Source organism: Astyanax mexicanus, chromosome 1 (assembly GCF_023375975.1).
Source record: "Astyanax mexicanus isolate ESR-SI-001 chromosome 1, AstMex3_surface, whole genome shotgun sequence".
Classification (NCBI taxonomy): domain Eukaryota; kingdom Metazoa; phylum Chordata; class Actinopteri; order Characiformes; family Acestrorhamphidae; genus Astyanax; species Astyanax mexicanus.
In genome coordinates this window covers 19,986,733-20,008,008 of record NC_064408.1, presented here as the reverse complement: position 1 = coordinate 20,008,008, position 21,276 = coordinate 19,986,733, and the positions used below count along the sequence as shown (strand labels likewise).

The following is a 21,276-nucleotide window of genomic DNA, read 5'->3' as shown; positions in this document are numbered from 1 at the left end:
TGAGTTCCAATTTGGAGCCCAATCGGACTTTTCTTCTCTTTTTAATAAATAGAAACACACTGATAGGGAATGTTCTGTCTTACTTATAGAGTGATAGATTTCCAGCAGGTTATATGTGGTCTCTTGCTGCGCTCTGGTGGTCATTTGGTGAAACAGCTACATTTGAATTATTCTAAATTAAAGCTCTGCTGAACTTATTTAATCATTTTTGTCTTGCTTAATTGAACATATTTATCCTTCTTGGTCATGCTAGTCAGCCACCTGGGTCATTCTTATTTATGCTCCACCCACTTAATTTTTTTTTAATTTGCATAATATGCAAAACCTACTTTTGAGATCTTGTCTTTGCCTCCTTGACCAATCATGACATGTTTGGTGTCAAACAGTTCAGCAGAGCTTACTCCTCAATAATTATAAAAAAAAATCTTTACATTTATAAACAATATGGCCGCCATATGCAAATTAGTTTTACCATGGTGCAGTAAAATGTCTTTAACACTTATAACTTTTGAATGCTTAACCTGACACTAATACCACTTCAGACCTTTGATCATTACATGATTCTCAGATACCCTGTGAGTTTAAGTAGACATACACCCCCCCAGGGGGCGGGGCCAATGCTCGATAGCTGTTTCTCTACAACCATACAAGCTATCAAGGTCATCCTTGCCAATTATCATCTATGGCCCATGCACTAATGGTACACCAAATGAAAATTTGATATGGACACTTTTGTGGTCACTATTAGCCAATCACATTCCAGCAAGCTTTTGACAGGCAGAATGTTTATCAGGTCAAAACTTATACACTATATATGGGTTATTTATATGCCCTTTTTATGCCTTGTGTTTTTTGAATTTAAGAACTGAAGTTGTTTCACCAAATGCCCACTAGAGTGCAGCAAGACACCACATAAAACCTGATGAACACTACAGCTCAATTTATCAATGCTTTTCAACTAGTTTACTCACACCACTCATCTAGCATTGTCATTTTGGTCTTTATGGTCACGCTGGTTACCCAGCTTGGTTATCCAGTTTGGTGATGACGGTCAACCAGCAACAGGTTTTAAGCCTAACTGGCCTCCAGGGGCCTCTTTGCCTGTGACGCTCGAACCCCGTAAATCGCCGCTTGCGGCTATATTTATTATTCTTATTCTTTTTCTGCCATAGAAGTGATCGGGCAGAAGAAACCGTAAGGCCTACAGGGCTGAGACTTGGTCATATGGTAGTACTTCTCACCGCTACTCAGATTCAAAAGATGAGCCCGATCGGCCTCAAGGGGGCGCTATGGCGAAGGTCAACGCGTTAGGCCTCGTAACTGCCACGCCCTGATAGCTAGAGCAAAAATTCTTGCATTATATGATTCCTTGATTAATGGCAAATCAAAAAGGTCAATAGAACCACTAAGCTCCGCCCACTTAGATTTTTTGCTATTTAGCATAATATGCAAAACCTACTTTTGAGAACTTGTCCTAGGGTCATTGACCAATCCTGTCATATTTGGTGTCAAACAACTCAGCAGAGTCCAATCCTCAATAATTATCAAAAAAATTGTGAAATTTGTAAACAATATGGCCGCCATATGCAAATTAATCTTACCGTGGCACACCCAAATTTACTCTAACAGCTGTAACTTTTGAATGCTTAAACCTACACTAATGCCACTTTAGACCGTTGATGCCAACATGATTCTAAGGTAGCCCGTCAATCTGTGTAGACATACGCCCCCAGGGGGCGGAGCCAAAGCTAAAAATCTGTTTCTCAGGAACCGTACAAGCTATGAAGCTCTCCTTTGGCATGTATCATCTATGGCCTATGTCCTAATGTTTTACAGAAGGAAAATTTGATATGCAAATTTTTGCGATCGTTATTAGCCAATCAGATTCCAGCAAGCTTTTGACATGCTAAACAATGACCAATCAGGACGATACTTATACCCTACATGTATCTCAGGGCCTTCTATCATCCATTAAAATATGGCGTTGATTGGCCTCAAGGGGGCGCTATAGCAGAAAATCAGTTATATCTAAAGGTACAAGTGGCCTAGGCTTGTTATTCTTTTTTAGTTGTATACTTTGCTGTAGCCTTTACAACTTTGTAATTACATGTATTTACCAAAAATGCAAAGATTTTCATCAGTGGCCAAAAGAGTAAAAATGGCTCTTTTCGAACTTGTCTTTAAGTCCTTAATCAATCAAAACAAATTTGGTCTTTATGCAATCTTGAGACCCTGTAGGTAAATAATTATCAAAAAAATCTTGACAATTTAACTACTTGAGGCCCATAAACCTTGATCAAACATGTACGTGAAAGCCTTTTCAGAGTTATTTGGCCAAAACTCTGTCAAAGTTTAAAACATTCCAAAACTGTTGAAGCTACTAATTAACAATGACATTTGAAGCACATGTGCCAAGTATGAGCCAAATAAGTCTTCAGTAGGCTCTACGGTGAAAAAATAACTATTTTCAATTTATTCTATTTATCGCTATTTTCCAACCTAAATGGACAGAAGACAGGAACCTTTCACCCTATCAACACACAAATTTATACACATATATAGACTGATAAATTGATCTTGATTGCAAATTTTCAGCCAAATCGGACATGTTTTGCCTCTACAACGGCTGGAAAACTACAGCGATTTTGTAGGCCTCAAGCCTGTATTATCGCTTTTTTCAAATCTAAATGGACAGAAGTCAGGAACCTTAGACCCTTTTGACACAGAAATTGACATACATGTATAGACTGATATTGTGATCCTGATTGCAAATTTTGAGCCAAATCTGATATTTTTTGCCTCTAATATGGCCAAAGAGCAACAGCCATTTTGTAGGCCATAAGCCTGTATTATCACTTTTTTCAAACCTAAATGGTCAGAAGTCAGGAACCTTTGACCCTATCGACACACAAATTTACATACATGTATATACAGACCACTTGATCATGAGTACCAATTTGGAGCCCAATCGGACTTTTCTTCTCTTTTTAATAAATAGAAACACACTGATAGGGAATGTTCTGTCTTTCTGTTAGAGTGATAGATTTCCAGCAGGTTATATGTGGTCTCTTGCTGCGCTCTGGTGGTCATTTGGTGAAACAGCTACAGGTGAATTATTCTAAATTAAAGCTCTGCTGAACTTATTCAATCTTGCTTGTCTTTCTTAATTGAACATCTCTATCCTTCTTGTTCATGATGTTCAGCCGCCTGGGTCATTCTTGTTTATGCTCCACCCACTTAATTTTTTTTTAAATTTGCATAATATGCAAAACCTACTTTTGAGATCTTGTCCTTGGATCCTTGACCAATCATGACATGTTTGGTGTCAAACAGTTCAGCAGAGCTTACTCCTCAATAATTATTAAAAAAATCTTTACATTTATAAACAATATGGCCGCCATAAGCAAATGAGTTCTACCATGGTGCAGTAAAATGTCTGTAACACTTATAACTTTTGAATGCTTAACCTGACACTAATACCACTTCAGTCCTTTGATCATTACATGATTCTTAGATACCCTGTCAGTTTAAGTAGACATACACCCCTACGGGGCGGGGCCAATGCTCGATAGCTGTTTCTCTAGAACCATACAAGCTATCAAGCTCATCCTAGCCAATTATCATCTATGGCCCATGCACTAATGGTACACCAAATGAAAATTTGATATGGACACTTTTGTGGTCACTATTAGCCAATCACATTCCAGCAAGCTTTTAACAGGCGGAATGTTAATCAGGTCAAAACTTATATACTATATACGGGTTATTTATATGCCCTTTTTATGCCTTGTGTTTTTTCAATTTAAGAACTGAATTTGTTTCACCAAATGCGCACTAGAGTGCAGTAAGACACCACATAAAACCTGATGAACACTACAGCTCAATTTATCAATGCTTTTCAACTAGTTTACTCACACCACTCATCTAGCATTGCCATTATGGTCTTTATGGTCACGCTGGTCACCCAGCTTGGTCTTGCTGGCCATTCACATTGGTCATTATGGTCCTGCTGGTCATTCAGCTTTGTCCTCATAGTAATGGTGGTCTTCCAGCTTGGTCATACTGGCCAACCACCTTTGCCGTGCTGGTCATCCAGTTTGGTCATTATGGTCTTCCAGCTTGGTCAATATGGTCAACAAGTTTGTCATCCAGATTAGTCATGCTGGTAATCTTCACGGTTATGCTGGTCATCCTCATTCAGTTTGGCGATGCCGGTCAACCGGCAACATGTTTTAAGCCTAACTGGCCTCCAGGGGTCTCTTTGCCTGTAACGCTCGAACCCCGTAAATCGCCGCTTGCGGCTATATTTTGTTTTTGATTTTATCAAATGAAAAACCTCTGGAATATAATCAAGAGGAAGATGGATGATCACAAGCCATCAAACCAAGCTGTACTGCTTGAATGTTTGCACCAGGAGTGGCATAAAGTTATCCAAAAGCAGTGTGTAAGACTGGTGGAGGAGAACATGCCAAGATGCATGAAAACTGTGATTAAAAACCAGGGTTATTCCACCAAATATTGATTTCTAAACTCTAAAAACTTTATGAATATGAACTTGTTTTCTTTGCATTATTTGAGGGCTGAAAGCTCAGCATCTTTTTTGTTATTTCAACCATTTCTCATTTTCTGTTTGTAAAATAATAATAAAATTAAAAAAATGAATTACATTATGAAAATACTCTAATATTTTGTTGCATAGCATAGATTACCATAGATTTCAATCCAGTGTTGCATTAATTTTTCACTAAGATCTTGCATTCATAATGGTAGAGTCTGACCGCTGCACAAAGTCTTCTCCAGCACATCCCAAAGATTCTTAATGGGGTTAAGGTCTGGACTCTGGATGTATGAAAATGATGATCTCATGCTCCCTGAATCACCCTTTCACAATTCCAGCCCCATGAATACTGGCATTATCATAATGGAATATTCCCGTGCCATCAGGGAAGAAAAAGTCCTTTGATGGAATAATCTGGTCTATATTCAGTATATTCAGGTAGTCAGCTGACCTCATTCTTTCACCACACACTGTTGCTGAACCTAGACCTGACCAACTGCAGCATCAACCCCAGATCAATTGCTTAGTTAAATCCAAGTGAAGACTTTTTTTTTGTCGGGGCAGCATATATTCTAAAATTATTAAGTGGCAAAAATAATTGCATGTATCTAATGTAGGCTTTAAAACAGGAACAGATAATAAAATTTAAAGCTTTTTATTACTAACTGGAATCTCAAAAAATTATAGTTATCTTTAGATTCAATCAATTCACAACACATTTTATATTTGGACCAAAAAAGTTGGATTGTCATTTATTTGGAAACATGAAAACAAAGATTTCACTTAATCAAAAAGCAGTACTTGACATACACGACGTACAGTATTTTACTGGAAAAAAAACAACACAGATTTTTGTTCTCCTGGCTGAAACATCACATACAAACCTCCAGTAATAACTCCATACTGTTCAACTATGTCTTTGTCCAGGACGATGTAAGGTACTGTCGTCCCTTTAACTGACTGTGCAATCTTGACCCAGCTCCAAGCCTAGAATTAGAGAGAGGAAAAGGTGAATATCAGAAAATATCTAAACACAAAGACTAGTGCTTCATCATGTGGTGAAAAGGCCCAAATCAGCAGTTTATTGTTATAAAACCACTTGTTACGTCCATTCATATTTTTCATTCATTTGATTTATTAGAAGCACTATAGTCATATTGGCTCAATAAAACTAATAAATATCCAGATTTGGTACTGCTGATTTTGCTTTCTGTGTTAAAATAGCCTTTCTGTCAGCTACAGCTAGTCTTGTTATTCTCTCTTGATGTTTCTCATCAGCAAGTCATTTCATTTCAAATAACTTCTGCTGACTGGATCTTTTTTTTATTATACCTTTCTGAGAAAATTCTATAGCTTGTTTTGGTAACGGAGATCAGCAGTTCCAGAAACACTCATCTGGCACTATCTGGCACTGTGAATGCATCTCAGTTTTTAAGACACAGTAATAAAATCAGCCTGTTTAATTCTATGGAACAGACAAATCTGGAATAGGGTAATGTAACAATTGTACGTTCTTAGCACAAAGTGAACTTCATGAGTAGGACCTAGTTAAATTATCAGTGAGTACCTGTTTCTGTGTGATTTTTTGTGGTGCTGCTCTGTCCGCTCTAGATCAGGCCAGTGATAAGAGATAGGCTGGAGCAGCCTCACACTTCCAGCTAAAGCAAAAAATAAACATATAGAGAAGTTACTGTGTGCACAAACATATTTTCAGCCATACCTGAAATGATCAATTAGAGTCATGAAGAGAAACTCACTAATCGGCTGGCTGATGACAGGCAGTCTCCTCATGTCTGATTCTAACCTGCCAGACCCCCAAAGCACATCTAGAGGGATAGCATAAAGGGAAATAATCCGCATACTAGGCAAACACCTTATTTTGGCTCTGTGTCCAAACAGAAATGTTCCAAATGGACTAGGAATCAAATCTTTTCACATTGACCTCAATGAAAGGTTTTCCCTTTCCTGTAAAGTTACAAATATCTTAATTACTTATTTCTAATTTTAGCACAATTTCTCCCTAATTTAGAAGGCCAGCAACACAGTTTCTGCCCACATGAACTCCCCCTAACACGAGTAATACCCTCAAAACTAGGAGGGTAAGGATCAGCACATCAGACACCCACCGTCTCCTTTTCAACTGCCGCTGATTCAGGATCACTGGGTAGTCAGTGTGCTCAGAGGAAAGCCAGAGACACAGCTCTAATACATCAGCTAACAGACGCCTGTGCATCAAACTAGGAGGGATGTTGAGAGAGAGCACCATCTACCCAGCCAGAGAGAGTGTGGCCAATTGTGCTCTCTCAGAGTCCAGCTGCTGATGGCAAGCAGTGTGACTTGGAATTAAACCAGCAGCGATCCTCAGATTATAGCAATAGTGCCTCAATCTGTTGTACCCAAAAAGGTTTTGTGCGATATTAAAAATATATTGTCACTGTCCAATGAATGTATCTCCAAAACAGCAACTTTACAGGAGAGAGATAAACCCTTCTTAACTTTCAGTGGAAGTCAATGTAAAAAGAGTTTATTTCAGGTAATTTTGGAGAATTTCTATTGGTCCATTTTGACAGAGGGTATGGGATTTTATGATGAATGGTTTTGATAGTTGGATGGTCATAATGCTATTCTTTTAGAATGCAGAAATTCATACCTGGGCTAATCTTTGATCTGGAGTTTGAGAGGTCCAGTGCAGAATCTGACAATTGCTGGGATCGCTGTGTACGTTCATGGCGTTCTTGGCGTAGCACCACGGGGCAATCAGAAGCATTCACTGGAAAAGCTGCCGCATCCGAAGCATCTCTGGCACGATTCCACATTGCTTTGACATCCAATTTACTGACAAGGCCCTTTTATGTTTTAATGGAATCAAAATCATTGTTAATATGATATGTTCAATAAGGAAGCCATGTATTTTACAATTACTAACCAATTCATATTTCATAATTAATTTTCATACTGTCAAACCTGTTCCTCTGACATCAGGTTAGATTTGCTTTTCTCAGTGTTGTGGGAGGGCACTGAAACAGAGGGCAGCCTGCCAAACATAAACAGTGATCAGCTCTTTTTACTGCCAATGTTGAACAAACAGAGACCACATCTGCTCCAAAATGAAGCGCAACATCAAATCAATCAATGCTATTTACAAAGTACTTTCTTTCCCACAATACTCATCTAATACCTGTGCCTGTCTTTTCTGAGGTCAGGGTCTGTGTGATGGGGAACTGTCAGCTGGACGTTGGGTGGCCGTTTGTGTAATAATGACTTCCTGGCCTTGGATTTGACTTCGTTCACCTCTGTGTCAGGAGGTGATGGTAAAGGATGTGATATGGGCTGACGACTGGGAGAATAGAGAGACCTGAAAAAGAATTTCAGTCAGACATCAGTTAGATCATCATGCCAAAATGTGCACTGTTCTTATTACACTGACATGCCAGGACAAAATTTATGGGATAGTGATATGTGAATTAATAATAAAGTGGTATAAAAATTTAACATGTTCACAGAAAGTTTCACCAGAGGGGTATAAACTTGTGTGTTACTTTAAGTCTGAGTACTGAACTGTACTGTACTTAAGTAATCAATTCATTATTAGTTTCTAACCAGACCTAACCTGACCTTTCATGTGTATAAGGCATGTACAGGTGTTGGACAATGAAACTGAAACACCTGTCATTTTATTGTGGGAGGTTTCATGTCTAAATTGGAGCAGCCTGGTGGCCAATCTTCATTAATTGCACATTGCACCAGTAAGAGCAGAGTGTGAAGGTTCAATTAGCAGAGAAAGAGCACAGTTTTGCTCAAAATATTGCAATGCACAAAACATTAAGGGTGATATACCAGAGTTCAAAAGAGGACAAATTGTTGGTGCATGTCTTTCTGGCGCATCTGTGACCAAGACAGCAAGTCTTTGTGATGTATCAAGAGCTACGGTATCCAGGGTAATGGCAGCATCCTACCTAGCAGGACAAACCACATCCAACAGGATTAACTGTGGACGCAAGAGGAAGCTGTCTGAAAAGGATGTATGGGGTGCTAACCCGAATTGTATCCAGAAAACATAAAACCACGCCTGCTCAAATCACGGCAGAATTCAATGTGCACCTCAACTCTCCTGTTTCCACCAGAACTGTTTGTCAAGACAATAAATTATTGGGGTCCAAAAACAGGTGTTTCAGTTTCATTGTTCAACCCCTGTAAGTGGCATGTACATGTAAGGCATGTACAGTTTTCAACTCTGAAACAGCAAAGTGGCTGTGTGTGGTACATGATATGTGTATAATTTGTTTGTTTCACATGAGATTCACAAAAAACTTCTTGGTCCAGTAACAATATCCATACCTTACTCACCTGTTTACATTCATATATCCATCTTTTGCTGTCCTTTTGGTGACTGGCCTGCTCTGGCAGCGTCCTCTAGAGGTGATGGCTGTTACTGTGCAGGTGTAGGCTGTGTTAGCAGTGAGCCGACGGGCCGTATGCGCCCTCTCCGTCCCCAAATAAACCACAAAGCCGTTCAGACGCAGCTCATAGTTGAAGATACGCCCCAGTGGTGCTACTGGAGCACCCCAGCTGATGTGGAGCTCGTGTCTTCCCTGGACAGCCACCGTCAGGCCTCTGGGTGCGTGATCGTAACATTCATCAGTCTGTACTGCAATGCTGGAGCGAGGACCTGCCGTGTCTCCGGGACCCAGTGCACATACACTTAACGTATAGGTAGTGCTGGGAGACAGACAGCTCACTGTAGTTCTGATGGAGAGAACCATAATATATATTGTGTTTTTATGTGTCACTTTTTTAAATGGCACAAAAACAACTTATACACATATCTCCACCTATTCTGGGATATTTTATCTCTGAATGCTATTAGGAATAATTATATTCGTCTTAAAGAAACAGCATTGACAAAGAGAGAAATATGTTCCCGTAAAAATTATAAATTATTTTTTGGCCATAAAAACTCATCAAATCATTGTGAAATATATAGAAAACAAGAAAACATTTGATTCCAGGGAGGAATAACAGAAATTAGATTGCAAGCCACTGTAATAACATCTACTTGGACTGACACATTTAAACTTACCCAAGCTCAGTAGCGGTTTCCACCAATACATCATCACAGTAGACTTGGAATGATTTAGGCTTGATTTCTCCATTTGGCTCCATCCAGCTTAAGTGAACCTGAGTGTCTGTGCAGCCAATCACACGCAGAGCCTCTGGAGTTCCAGGTCTAAGGTTTGGCCTCTCCACTGTCATTTCCACAAGGTCACTAAAGGGACTGACATCGCCGTCTGAGGTGGACAGGTTGAGGCGTAGAGACAGGCACTGCTTATATCGGAGGTGGGAATAAGGCAAAGTCACCTGACACTGCAGGCCACAGTACAACACAGTGTCTCCATCAAAAAGACTAAACACAAAAAAAACACAAGAAAAACCCATAATTAGTGTGTTTCTTACAGTAGATTAATCTTCAGCCTTGCTATCAAATGCACAATCTAAGTTGTTTTGCTTTACCAAACAGTTAAATCAGGCTAAATCTGTGGAACCCCATGCTCCAGAAGGTCAGTGATTATTTTCTTTGTCAAAATCTGGGTTGGGAATACGTATCCTGGAGTGCCAGATTCCTGCACATTTTGCAGATTTTCAGACTGAATAAACCTGGTCTGAAACAGGTGTGACTGAGCATGATGAAAATCAAAACATTCTCTATTTCTTCTGATGCTGAAAAAATCTGCACAAATTCAAATACATCTCCCGTTCACTTATACTGGCGCATGTCCAGGTAAGAGTTATAAAGGCCATGCCCACATCTCACCTATATGTGACTTCAAGGCCGCTCTCAGGCTCCTGTCTCTCCCATGATGCAATGCAGGCCCCCGAGCAAAGGTGCTGGACCGTTATAGGAGATGGTTTGGGAAGGCGTCTCAGTTTTCTCAGGCAAGCGCTGATCTCTTCCTGCAGCTCCCGACCCGTGGATGAAAGGAGAGACAGGTACTAGAGAATAACATAACAGAAATAGTGTAACACAAATAGTAAAAAAAATTAGTTACATCAGAAAACACAATCTCTACTACATATGCATATACTACAACCTTTAGCTGCTCCTCCAAATAGCTGTGTTCTCTAACTCGAATCACTCCTGATGGTCGAGACACAAACACTCTTAAAGTCCTGTGAAACAGATATGGACAGAAAGACAACTAGAGGTGAGAAAAAGTCAATTTCCTACAATCATGTACTGTGCAAATATATCTTTTAACCATAGCTAGTTATGAGAAAAGTGGGCAGACATAAAGAGTCTGACAAGGGCCAAATTAGGTCTCTCCAAAACAGCAAGATTTCTGCAAACTGCATTGACTGAGTGGTACACCCTAAAAGAGTCTTGTGTGGCCAAGGTTAATCTGGTCGATGGCAACAAATGCTATCCTATCTGGCCTCTTATAGCTAAATAATGTTCAGGAATAGTTTGAACGTCATGTTAATTCATGAAGAATTTAGGGTGTTTCCCTGGCTTCCAAATATACTAACCTTAAAGTCTGATCCACAGTAGCTTTACTGCATTTTGAATTGAGATTTTTTTATTATGAACTTGAGACTTATTTGAGAACCACGAGTTGAGAACCTCTGTGCTAAGAAGTACCAACAACACAGTAGGCAGGTGGCTATAATATGTAAACTGCATTTAAAACATTTATACTCACATAGCAGCAAACCAAGTACTGTCTGGGTCCGCACTCTTCAATAAGCTCAGAAGACCATTCAGTAACTCTGGACAAGAGGAATTCTCCATCAGCAGAGTATGTCCATCATCTTCAGAAGCCAAACAGCTCAAAGCAAAGCAGGCAGCTTGTCCTGCCTCTGGACCTGCTCCATTCGATAGTAAAGTTTGAAGGCTGTTTGCCTATAGTGGGAAATTAAGAAATAACCAACTGGCTTCTAACAATGCCGTATCAGAACATTCACATTTTAAACTTTTAGACTTGATTAATTTTACCGGTACTTAAAATTTTAATAATACAGTCACTGGTATGGTAAAATAAAAAAGACTTCTGTTCTCTGTTCTGGGCTACCTCCCTTATTTGATCTCATCATTTATATCCCTATATCCCATACTTGGCATTAGGCAAGTTGCCAACATGTTAATAAGGTTTATGTGCTCCAGAGAGTCAGTCAGACATTATTTTGGCAATACTTCTCTACAAAGACTGAACAAGCAGCAATGTGTGCAACTTAAAGTAGCATAATGCATTGATTAGGATCAGTGTCCACAAACATTTGGACATATGGTATAAATCTGCTGTTCTTCAAGATTTTAAAGAATTTAAAGTAAATTTAAGTTGAGTACTGAAACTGCATGAATATCTAATATCTGTGCTTTTAACAATTGATATTATATTGATACTGTTTGTTAAGCCAATTATTTTTTTACCGTCATATAGTTGTTTCTGAATTAACCAAACAGTAGAACTGGCTCAGATTTAGCCATCAACATTTAAATATATGCTAGTTTTTTATGTTTTACATTAGTTAACAGTTAAGCCATCAAATATTATTTGATTAAATATTCCAACATTTTATTTGGGCCAGGTTTTGTGAAGGTGTGATGGTTCCTTAGTTCTGTAAAGGTTTGTTTAATGCCAGAGTTTAGTGATGTAGACAAAGTAGCACTTTCTTACCAGCCTGTAGTCTTGAGCTTTAGCCAGGATGACCCTTTTGCCCTGTTCGCTTCCACACAAGCGGCCAATAGTGAAAGCTGCATTCATTGCAGTGTCTAAAAGCATGTTACAGGATATATATAACATTCAGTATAACGTTACATTATATACTACAATTTGTCAGAGAATTGATTGGCAGGGTTATTTTTTTGTACACAAATAAACTTGTCCTGAGTAGCTGAACAGTGAAATGCTTAATTAGTTAAAGAGTTAACATAGTTTATTGCTTATTTTATATAAGATGGTAACAGTAACCAAAAGCTTAAGGACTTACATTCCCTAAATGCACAGAACGTCAATATGTGAAATAGTAAAAAAAAAAAAAAAAAAAAATACATTAACTAAGGCAGTTCTGATCAATGGCTATAGAAAACATGGACACAGTGGTTTCATTTCCTTTCATTTTTTTTAGAATTGGGGTAAAAATGTCTGCCATTTTCTGCCAAATTTGCAGCCAGAAACTTTGTCCCCAAGACTATGCTCCAGGCGAGGTAGGTTACATGACATTTACCGGGGTGTCACCATCAAACACTGCTGGACTGTACCATGTGTAACTAATAGGCTTTTTAAGCCCTATCTGGTGGGATTTGTTTCTCAGAGGGGTTCCTGTGGTACTTCTCTTTTTTCTCTTTCCGTGAGGGTCTTCTGCGATTTTTTCCCATCTGGAACGACCATGTATATGTTTTTCTCAGACGTCCTCTGAGAACATTACAGGCTGAATTACCTACTGTGGTCCTCCAGTATTTTTATTCCTGTCCAGACGCACATCTCTGAGTTTCATCACCTAGCATTTAATAAAATAGCTATTTGTCCAATGCTACGCACCGTAATTACATTTTGGGCGTGCGTTTCCATGGAGATCCACGAAAACACAACAGCAAACAGAAATGGAGGAGCTACTGAATGCAATGTCATGTGACCAAGAAAGCCAAAAAACTCACTGGTCCTCCTGTTTTTTCAATTGCAGCCAGGATGCAAGAGTTTTATCACTGAGTAGAAGTGTGAAATATTTTTTGTAGACGTCCCCCTGAGAAACGAATCCCATCCGGGTAGGGTTTAAGAAGGAGTCCTATAGGACAGTCCTACCAATGACCCTCACCCTTCCTTGACTGCAGCCTACCATTTGCAGCAATTGTCTGTGCAGTAGGGATTAGTGGTGGAGCCAGGCTTGCCTACTCATTTAGTAGACTTTCTCCCAGACCAGCATCTCATACCACCTTCATTGAGCCTACAGCCTACAGTACTAGAAGTTTTTTTTAGTGAGAGCATTGTTTCCTTAGTAAAAGTGCAGTGCAGACTTTTGAAAGACATTATGCTGTCCATGCTTTTCTACAGTCATTCGTTTTGACAAACTGCTAGAGTCCTGTACAACTTTTTCCAAACTTTTTCCAACACAACAATCCAGCTAAGATAAATCAATCTAGTACATAAGAAGATAAAACATCAACATGTGCTACATGTAGTCCTCCAGGACTCTACCTTAATGAGAGAATAATTCAAGCCCCACAGTTTGTGCATAATAATGTTAACAACCCAACCCAATGTGACCAATGTTACTGGACAGTACTTTCAGTATTTTATAGCCCAAGGGATCCTTCTCCATGATACTGACCTTTGTGGCTGTAGGCGAGACAGTGTGCTAGGCGGCTTAGGATTTTAGAAGCTGAGGAATGAGAAAGAAGCTTTTGGCACGCCGTCTCGCACAGAGACAGCCAGGCCAGAATAAGAGCAGCTGAGTTAACTGCATTCTCTCTTTCGTGAATGAGGAGACATGTCACGTTCTCAAGGACTTGACTGAACACTGAACTGTCTTGAAGCAGCCACTGACGTCCCGAGGGGGTCTCAACCTGAGGTTGGAAGATCAAACATATACGGTCTTAAGATGTGGGAAAAAAACCTTAGCAACTGCATTTGATGCCATCAGAGAAAATGAGAGCAGTGGTGCCCTATCCTGGTCCCGGAAATGCCATCAGTATAAATATGTTTATCTATGACCTTCTACTAAACATTTTTTTTAAACGCAGGACCAATATGTATTATATTTTTCTATTATAGCTCATTAAATCGTTATATTATACAATTATATTATATTATATCTCATTTAATCATCAGGACATATCATCGAATATTAAGGAAACACACTAGCTTTAAGCACTGGCATCAGTGCTTTAGCCAGTATGTTCTTTTTCAATTGGCCTCTACAAAGCGTCAATCTGTTTGTGTTTAGCTCTGTTCCCAGTCCTATTTCCACACCCTGAGTTGCCAGGTATAGAACAAAATAGCGAGTTAATATTTGCAGTGCAATTAATAGACAAAGACAGAGCCCAGAAGGATTGCAAGGTGGCTAATTTTCTACTGAACAGGTAATCACTGAGTTTCAGCTAAGGTTAGCTAATAGACAAAGTTAATTTAAATGTGTTTCTATTTCAGCGAATAGACTCAGTGATCTGTATGCAGCTAGGATATTAAAACAATAAGTACTTGAGCTAATCTTTTGCTTATTTGTGCAGGTTCTGTGTTCTCAACCTGGCAAATCATATGATTTTTGCTGGTGGGGAGGAGCAAGGTGGGACAGATATTGCTCTAGTGTTTTAAAATTGGACTGCAGTAGCCATTCTAGATGCTTGCTGTGATTCAGTACATACTGTTTCTTTATTTAGATTTTTGATGGAGTCTTGTAAGAAATAAATTACCAGTACGATGAATTTGGACATGTATTTGCAAAGACTTATTTACAGTTTGGTGACAGTTTAATTCTACTTTTAGCAATGTTAGCCTAGTAGCTCAAGAAACAAAGAAACAAATGTTATCGCAACTTTTTACCAACCAATGTTTTCAAATTTCTCACATTACAACAATAAAGATCTCCAAATCTAGTTAAACATCTAAGAGTAAATGTTACCAGTGATGCAATGGCACCAGCCGCATTTAAGACCACGTCATGCTCATCTTTCTCCAGGAGTTGTCCTAAGGCCCAGCAGAGACCGTTGTCCCCATGAGTCCACTCCTGAAGCTTCTGCACCATGTCTTCATTCTCCAAAAGCACCCCAAAGATATAAACCGCCATACTGCACAGCCTGAAGAAACACAGGGAACAATCCAGGCATAGTAGACGTTCAAAACAGCTCGGTTATCAGCACTGCTGCCCATACAGGTCCTCTTTGCTCGCTCACAGGCAATAAAAGAGTGACCTCCACATTGTAGCCGGCAGCTTTATGAGCACCTCTCTGTTTGGAGCTAGAGTTCAACTGGAGGACACCATGGGACTGTAGATAAACAAAAGCCACTGACCCATAACCATTACCAACCCAGAATACACTCATTGTCAAGTCTTAAAGGAGCTATTAATTTATTACAGCGGCTGTTAAACTAGCAGAGTGCCATTCAGTGATAGCCCAATCAGTGTTAGCACAGTGGATTTTCCTCTTTACACATTTAATCTACTGGTTACTACCAGTAATACATGGCTAATCTGTTGGGAGCTTTGCAGCTGCAGGTACAGTAATTATTTTTGATTAATTTGCATCCCTATCATGGTAAAAATTGCAGAACACAGGAAAAGAAGACTGGTAATGATTAACTTTACACCCTTATGATCCTAATGATGCCATGTTTCGTACTAACTATACTCCTACAGCAGTAGTTCAATGGCAGGAATGTTATAAATTGTAATTGAATGCACAGAATGGCTGCAGAGGTGTAAAAGAACAGCTTAAAATTCTCAAACGTCATCCTGACAGCCTTTTTCTGTGAACAATCACAAAAAGTGAATTTTATTAATAATAAAGTCCAGTTACAGAAATCCAGAAAGTCAGAGAGTAAAACAGATAAAACAGGACAAACTACTGTAAAACAGTTAAAAGTAAGTAAAGCAATATATGAAACAAGTTTCATATAACTATTTTCAGTTAGATTGTTTCATATGTAGCTAAAATCTAACAGTATTATAAAATACATATAATAAAAGTCAAATATATGTTATTTAACGGATACGTTACGAGCCATTTTAATACTTCACAAAAATATATTTGGTAATTACATTTTTAAAATATGTTTGGTTTTGCCATATGGGAATCTCAAGGCAAGTTGATTTATCAGCATAACAAATCTCGATATAAGTTGTTTTTGTATTTGTTTTCTAAAGAAAAAGAAATTGTGATCACAAGAATATTATTATGATGATAAAACAAGAAAACAAACTGTTATCATGAAAACAACTTTTGTTTTGTGAAATTGGACAATGAATATAATTTTATTACATAAATTCCCCAAATAAAATGCATTAGTCTTAGCTCTCGGTTCACAATCATGAGATGTCAAATCATTAAACTTTGACTTTACAGTGCATTTGTGCCTTTTATGTTTATGTTAAATATATATTTGCACATATTTAACTTTAAGATAAGCTACATGTGTGTGTAAAATGAATTTTGAAATATAATACAATATATTTGGAATGTGTTTTAAAAAAGAAAATAAAAGTACATTCTTAAACACTGGTACTAACCATGCGTCCTGAGAATTTAGTAGCTGCATAAGCACTTGAATGCATTGTTCTCCGTGAATGTGCTGAAGAAAAGTTTCAGCTAGTGAACACTTCCTCTCCTGAGCCTCCTCACCCAGAACTTTCACTGAAGTCTCCACATGAACAGGGTTTGGACACAAAAGCCAAGTCAGAGCGTTACTGTTCTCACAGGGAGTCAGGCAGCAGGTCGTCATTCTGACAGGGCTGTGAAAAATCACACATTCAAAATGTATTTATGATAAATTAATTCATCACATGCATATTAATTGCCATGTTAAAAGTGTATTTTAAATTCATTTATAAAACATTTTGCTAAATGTATGAAAATAGACCAAAAATATTTTATATACTACAATAGTTTGAAATACATTTTAAATTATATTTGAAATGCACACATTCACAAATAACAATGAATGTGGGATATTACTACCTAATTATTTTTATTAGCTATTTATTAACAGTTACGTATCATTTTTCTTTCGATCTTATAGATTCTTATTATCTATATTTTTTCCCTTTTTTGTATATTTATATTGTATTTTCTGGCAATGTCCTGTCCTGTCCAATATTACAAATTGTTCAACTGTAAAGGTTTAATTAAGGATCATCTTACATTATGTGTAGAATTTTCCCCTTAAATATATATATATATTCCTTAATATACTTTTTTTTTAATATATATATATATTTCACATTTAAAGAAATACATGGACATGTTTTATTCTGCATCCGTTACAATGGACATCATGTATTTTCTTTCTTTTAAATGTTTTGTTGCAAATAACCCTATATGAGAGCTGTCCATCAGAATAGACAATATGAACCAGCCAATGAACACGTTTATAAACCAATGAAACAGTAGCTTGGCCCCGCCCACTGCACTAGTACCAAAGCCGTTGAGGAAAAGGAACCGCAAATTTTTACTAATTTAATGTGATTTAGAACACTTTTTAATTATGTTTTTACTGTTTTGGGATGGTTTATGAAACAAAAGTCAATATGAAATATTAAATACTACACGCAGGCTTCTAATGCAATGGAAATTAAAAAAAACTATTAAATATTTTATTTAATTGTATTTATTTGCTGTATAGATTTTATAGTTAATTATTTGAGTCTTCTTTTGTCTGTGCATTACAGACAGAAAAAAACAGCATTCTTACATTTTCCATCACTGGAGATAATTCAGGTCTGAAGGGTTAAGAACAGAACCGGATTTTAACATTCTAAATCAGATTCAGCTTTAACTAACTGTTTAAACCGGTTAAACCCGGTTTGTTCATCATCACCGAGACCAAACACAGAGCAGACTCCTGAACTTGAGCTAATGCTGCACTCTGTTTTCTGTCAGAATAAAGAGCCCATCTTACCGTGTTCAGCCCCGGGGTCTTTCCTCTCGTCTGAGGCTGTTTTCACCACAAAAGCTGCTCATGCTAATGCCTCCTCCTCCCCTGTTCCTATGGAGCTGTGTGGGTAAAGGTTATTCACGCAGTCTGGCCCAGAAAGACAATCTGCCCAGCCCATAACTCATCCTGCTCTAATTGTTTTTGTTTACAACCCATTATAACTCGATTTATTACAACCCAGACTTCACTGAGTGCACAGAGACACCATGATCATACCTGTTGTATCATTTAAAAGACATACAACTTTATTTTCTGTCTGCTGAACTAAACTGATGGAAACTACCCTTTTACCCAAGCTTAAGACACACTGAATAATACACTCAAAATGTCAGCAGCAGTAAGAGCAAAAACTGTCCCTGTCCTGTTGCTACTGTCCCGCGACACTCTCCTACTGTCCCGCGACACTCACCTACTGTCCCGCGACACTCTCCTACTGTCCCGCGACACTCACCTACTGTCCCGAGACACTCTCCTACTGTCCCGCGACACTCACCTACTGTCCCGCGACACTCACCTACTGTCCCGCGACACTCTCCTACTGTCTCGCGACACTCACCTACTGTCCCGAGACACTCTCCTACTGTCTTGCGACACTCTCCTACTGTCCTGCAGAGCTCTTTAACTGTACCGCGGAGGTTTTTAACTGTACCGTGGAGGTTTTTAACTGTACCGTGGAGGTTTTTAACTGTACCGTGGAGGTTTTTTAACTGTACCGCGGAGGTTTTTAACTGTACCGCGGAGGTTTTTTTAACTGTACCGCGGAGGTTTTTAACTGTTTTAACTGTCCTGCAGAGCTTTTTAACTGTCCTGTGGAGCTTTTAACTGTGCCGCAATGTGATACATTGTGTCTTATCTTAGTTTTTTTGAGACGACTTAAGACTTATGAGATAATTCCCCTAGATTTGACCATCAAATCTATTATATAATATTTCCAGTGTCATAATACAAAATATCAAATATCAAAAATAGTATGCCTTTAAATTAATAACTAATATGGACACAGGTAACGACCTTGTTCATGTCTGCACACACATTACATGTGTATTTAGCCTAATCTCACAGTTATCACACTCATATATCTCTTTTATATTCTATATCACATTCTGGTATAATTATATTTTTTATTATTCATTTTTTTCTGATGTGTGTGTACTTATGTGTGTCTGTATATAAGTTCCTGGAACAGTCTAATTAATAAATTATTTTTTTTTGCTATATTCTCGTTTATTATTGTTTATCTACATTCTATTAAAGTCTAAATTAGTCTAAATTAAGTCTAAAAGTCTAAATTTTAGTTAAAGCATTTGCACAGCATTTTGCTTATTTTTTTCTTGGTAAATTTTCTTTAAAAATAATCAATAAAATCTAGGTGTTTGCGTTACACTTAAATTCATAAATCAGTCATCATAAATCACCATCATGAAAAAAAACGTATGTGCTTGTTTTGGGCTCTGAATTACTTAAATAATGTAAAATATCATTTCAATTGCTGATATTTAGATTTTTGCAGTGTAGGTATGAAACGATTTCAGTGACACCGTTTAATTTGTGGTCTTTTGATAGAGCCTATTCTATTGCTTATTACACTGTTTTTCAATCCTGGTCTTTAAGGGCCACTGCCCTGCACATTTTATTAATTGTCATACTTTGACAGCCCCACATTAACACAATAATTGACAGCTGATTGTCTGGTGTATTGGAAGCAGGGACAACTCCAAAAACTGCAGGACAGTGGGCCTCCTTGGCCAGGGTTGAGAAACACTGGCCTATTCCATCAAAATCCCATCACTGTGTACTTGTATTAGTTACAATTAGGGTTGTGCCGATGGACAATATCATATTATTTATTATTATTATATTATTATTATATTATTATTAAGATATAATTATTTATATCTAGGTTACAGCTTGTCTTCGTTTTTTTTCTACATGTCTGTATTCATTTTAAACATTTCATGTTATTCACACAAATATAATACGCCTGCTAGATTTCTATTATTATTACAAAAATAATTCACATATTTATTGATATTTAATCAAGAGATATCAGGCAAAATGCGCTGCGCCGTGCCTCTCTCTCTCTCTCTCTCTCTCTCTCTCTCTCTCTCTCTCTCTCTCTCAGCGCGGAGCTGAATTCAGAGCGAGGCTAAAAATAAAAACTCAGTTTAGTTAAATAAATTAAGATGAGTGAGGACCTATAAATTGAATCAAATATAAAGGATAGGTTGAGGTTTTGGTGAGCTGTTTCAATTATTTGAAACTGAAACAGATATCATTCTGCGTACTATTAGATAGCCTTTGATTGTGTTTTAAATGAGTTTTTATTTTATATTAATTATTTTTTTATTCATTTTAAATATTTTTAGTATTTTATTGATCAAACCTTTTTTGGCTATAGCGGCGTTGGCTGGTCACCTGAGCAACTACTGTGCTTTTAATCCTCTCCTGCTGTAATAAACAGTGGGGAAACCACTTTTCTTAGGTTCTGGTTAAAACTTTTCCCGCTGTGTTCTCAGAATTAAAGAGGTATAGCGAGAGATCAAATGTTACTGGGTGAAATAGTAATAGACACACAGTTTATCAGCATGATTACTGTATTTTAAATCCTCTGAATTCACAGCAACACCTGCACTCATCTCTGCATTTCATCCACCGAGGTAAACATGTTCCCCTGAACTCCTAAAGTAAACGTCAAGCAAAATTACATGATACATCTACAACAATATTGTAATAACTTAACTTTGTTTAATAAGTGTTGGATAACTGCTTGCCACGTCTGCATTGTATAATTTGATTTAATCTGCTTTATTAGGTCTACAAAAAAACTGCAGGACAGTTTAAAAGTTCCACAGGACAGTTAAAAAACTCCACGGTACAGTTAAAAAGTTCCACAGGACAGTTAAAAAGCTCCACAGGACAGTTAAAAGCTCCACAGGACAGTTAAAAAGCTCCACAGGACAGTTAAAGGGCTTCGCAGGACAGTTAAAAAGCTCCACGGTACAGTTAAAAGGCTTCGCAGGACAGTCGTTGAGCTTCTCAGGCCAGTTAAAGAGCTCCGCAGGACAGCAGGCGAGT

General features: G+C 38.0%; 1 protein-coding gene across 2 annotated transcripts; it reads right to left on the bottom strand.

Moving 5' to 3' along the window:
* Window positions 1–5,302: 5,302 nt before the first annotated feature.
* On the bottom strand, window positions 5,303–18,474 carry LOC107197743 (uncharacterized). 2 transcript variants are annotated; one of them, XM_022667767.2, is made up of 16 exons: window positions 18,166–18,474; window positions 16,778–16,999; window positions 15,173–15,347; window positions 13,883–14,117; window positions 12,232–12,326; window positions 11,257–11,456; window positions 10,648–10,726; window positions 10,371–10,549; window positions 9,639–9,962; window positions 8,906–9,304; window positions 7,737–7,913; window positions 7,523–7,592; window positions 7,209–7,404; window positions 6,316–6,384; window positions 6,126–6,216; window positions 5,303–5,545 (listed from the first exon to the last, which is right to left on the bottom strand). In XM_022667767.2, exons 2-16 carry the CDS (start codon window positions 16,987–16,989, stop codon window positions 5,470–5,472), a joined length of 2,577 nt encoding a protein of 858 aa, XP_022523488.2. In that variant the 5' UTR covers window positions 16,990–16,999; window positions 18,166–18,474; the 3' UTR covers window positions 5,303–5,469. The 2 variants fall into 2 exon arrangements, with proteins under 2 accessions (XP_022523488.2, XP_022523489.2); XM_022667768.2 differs by lacking the exons at window positions 5,303–5,545; window positions 6,126–6,216; window positions 6,316–6,384 and having other exon boundaries at window positions 7,315–7,404; window positions 7,515–7,592.
* Window positions 18,475–21,276: the final 2,802 nt, after the last annotated feature.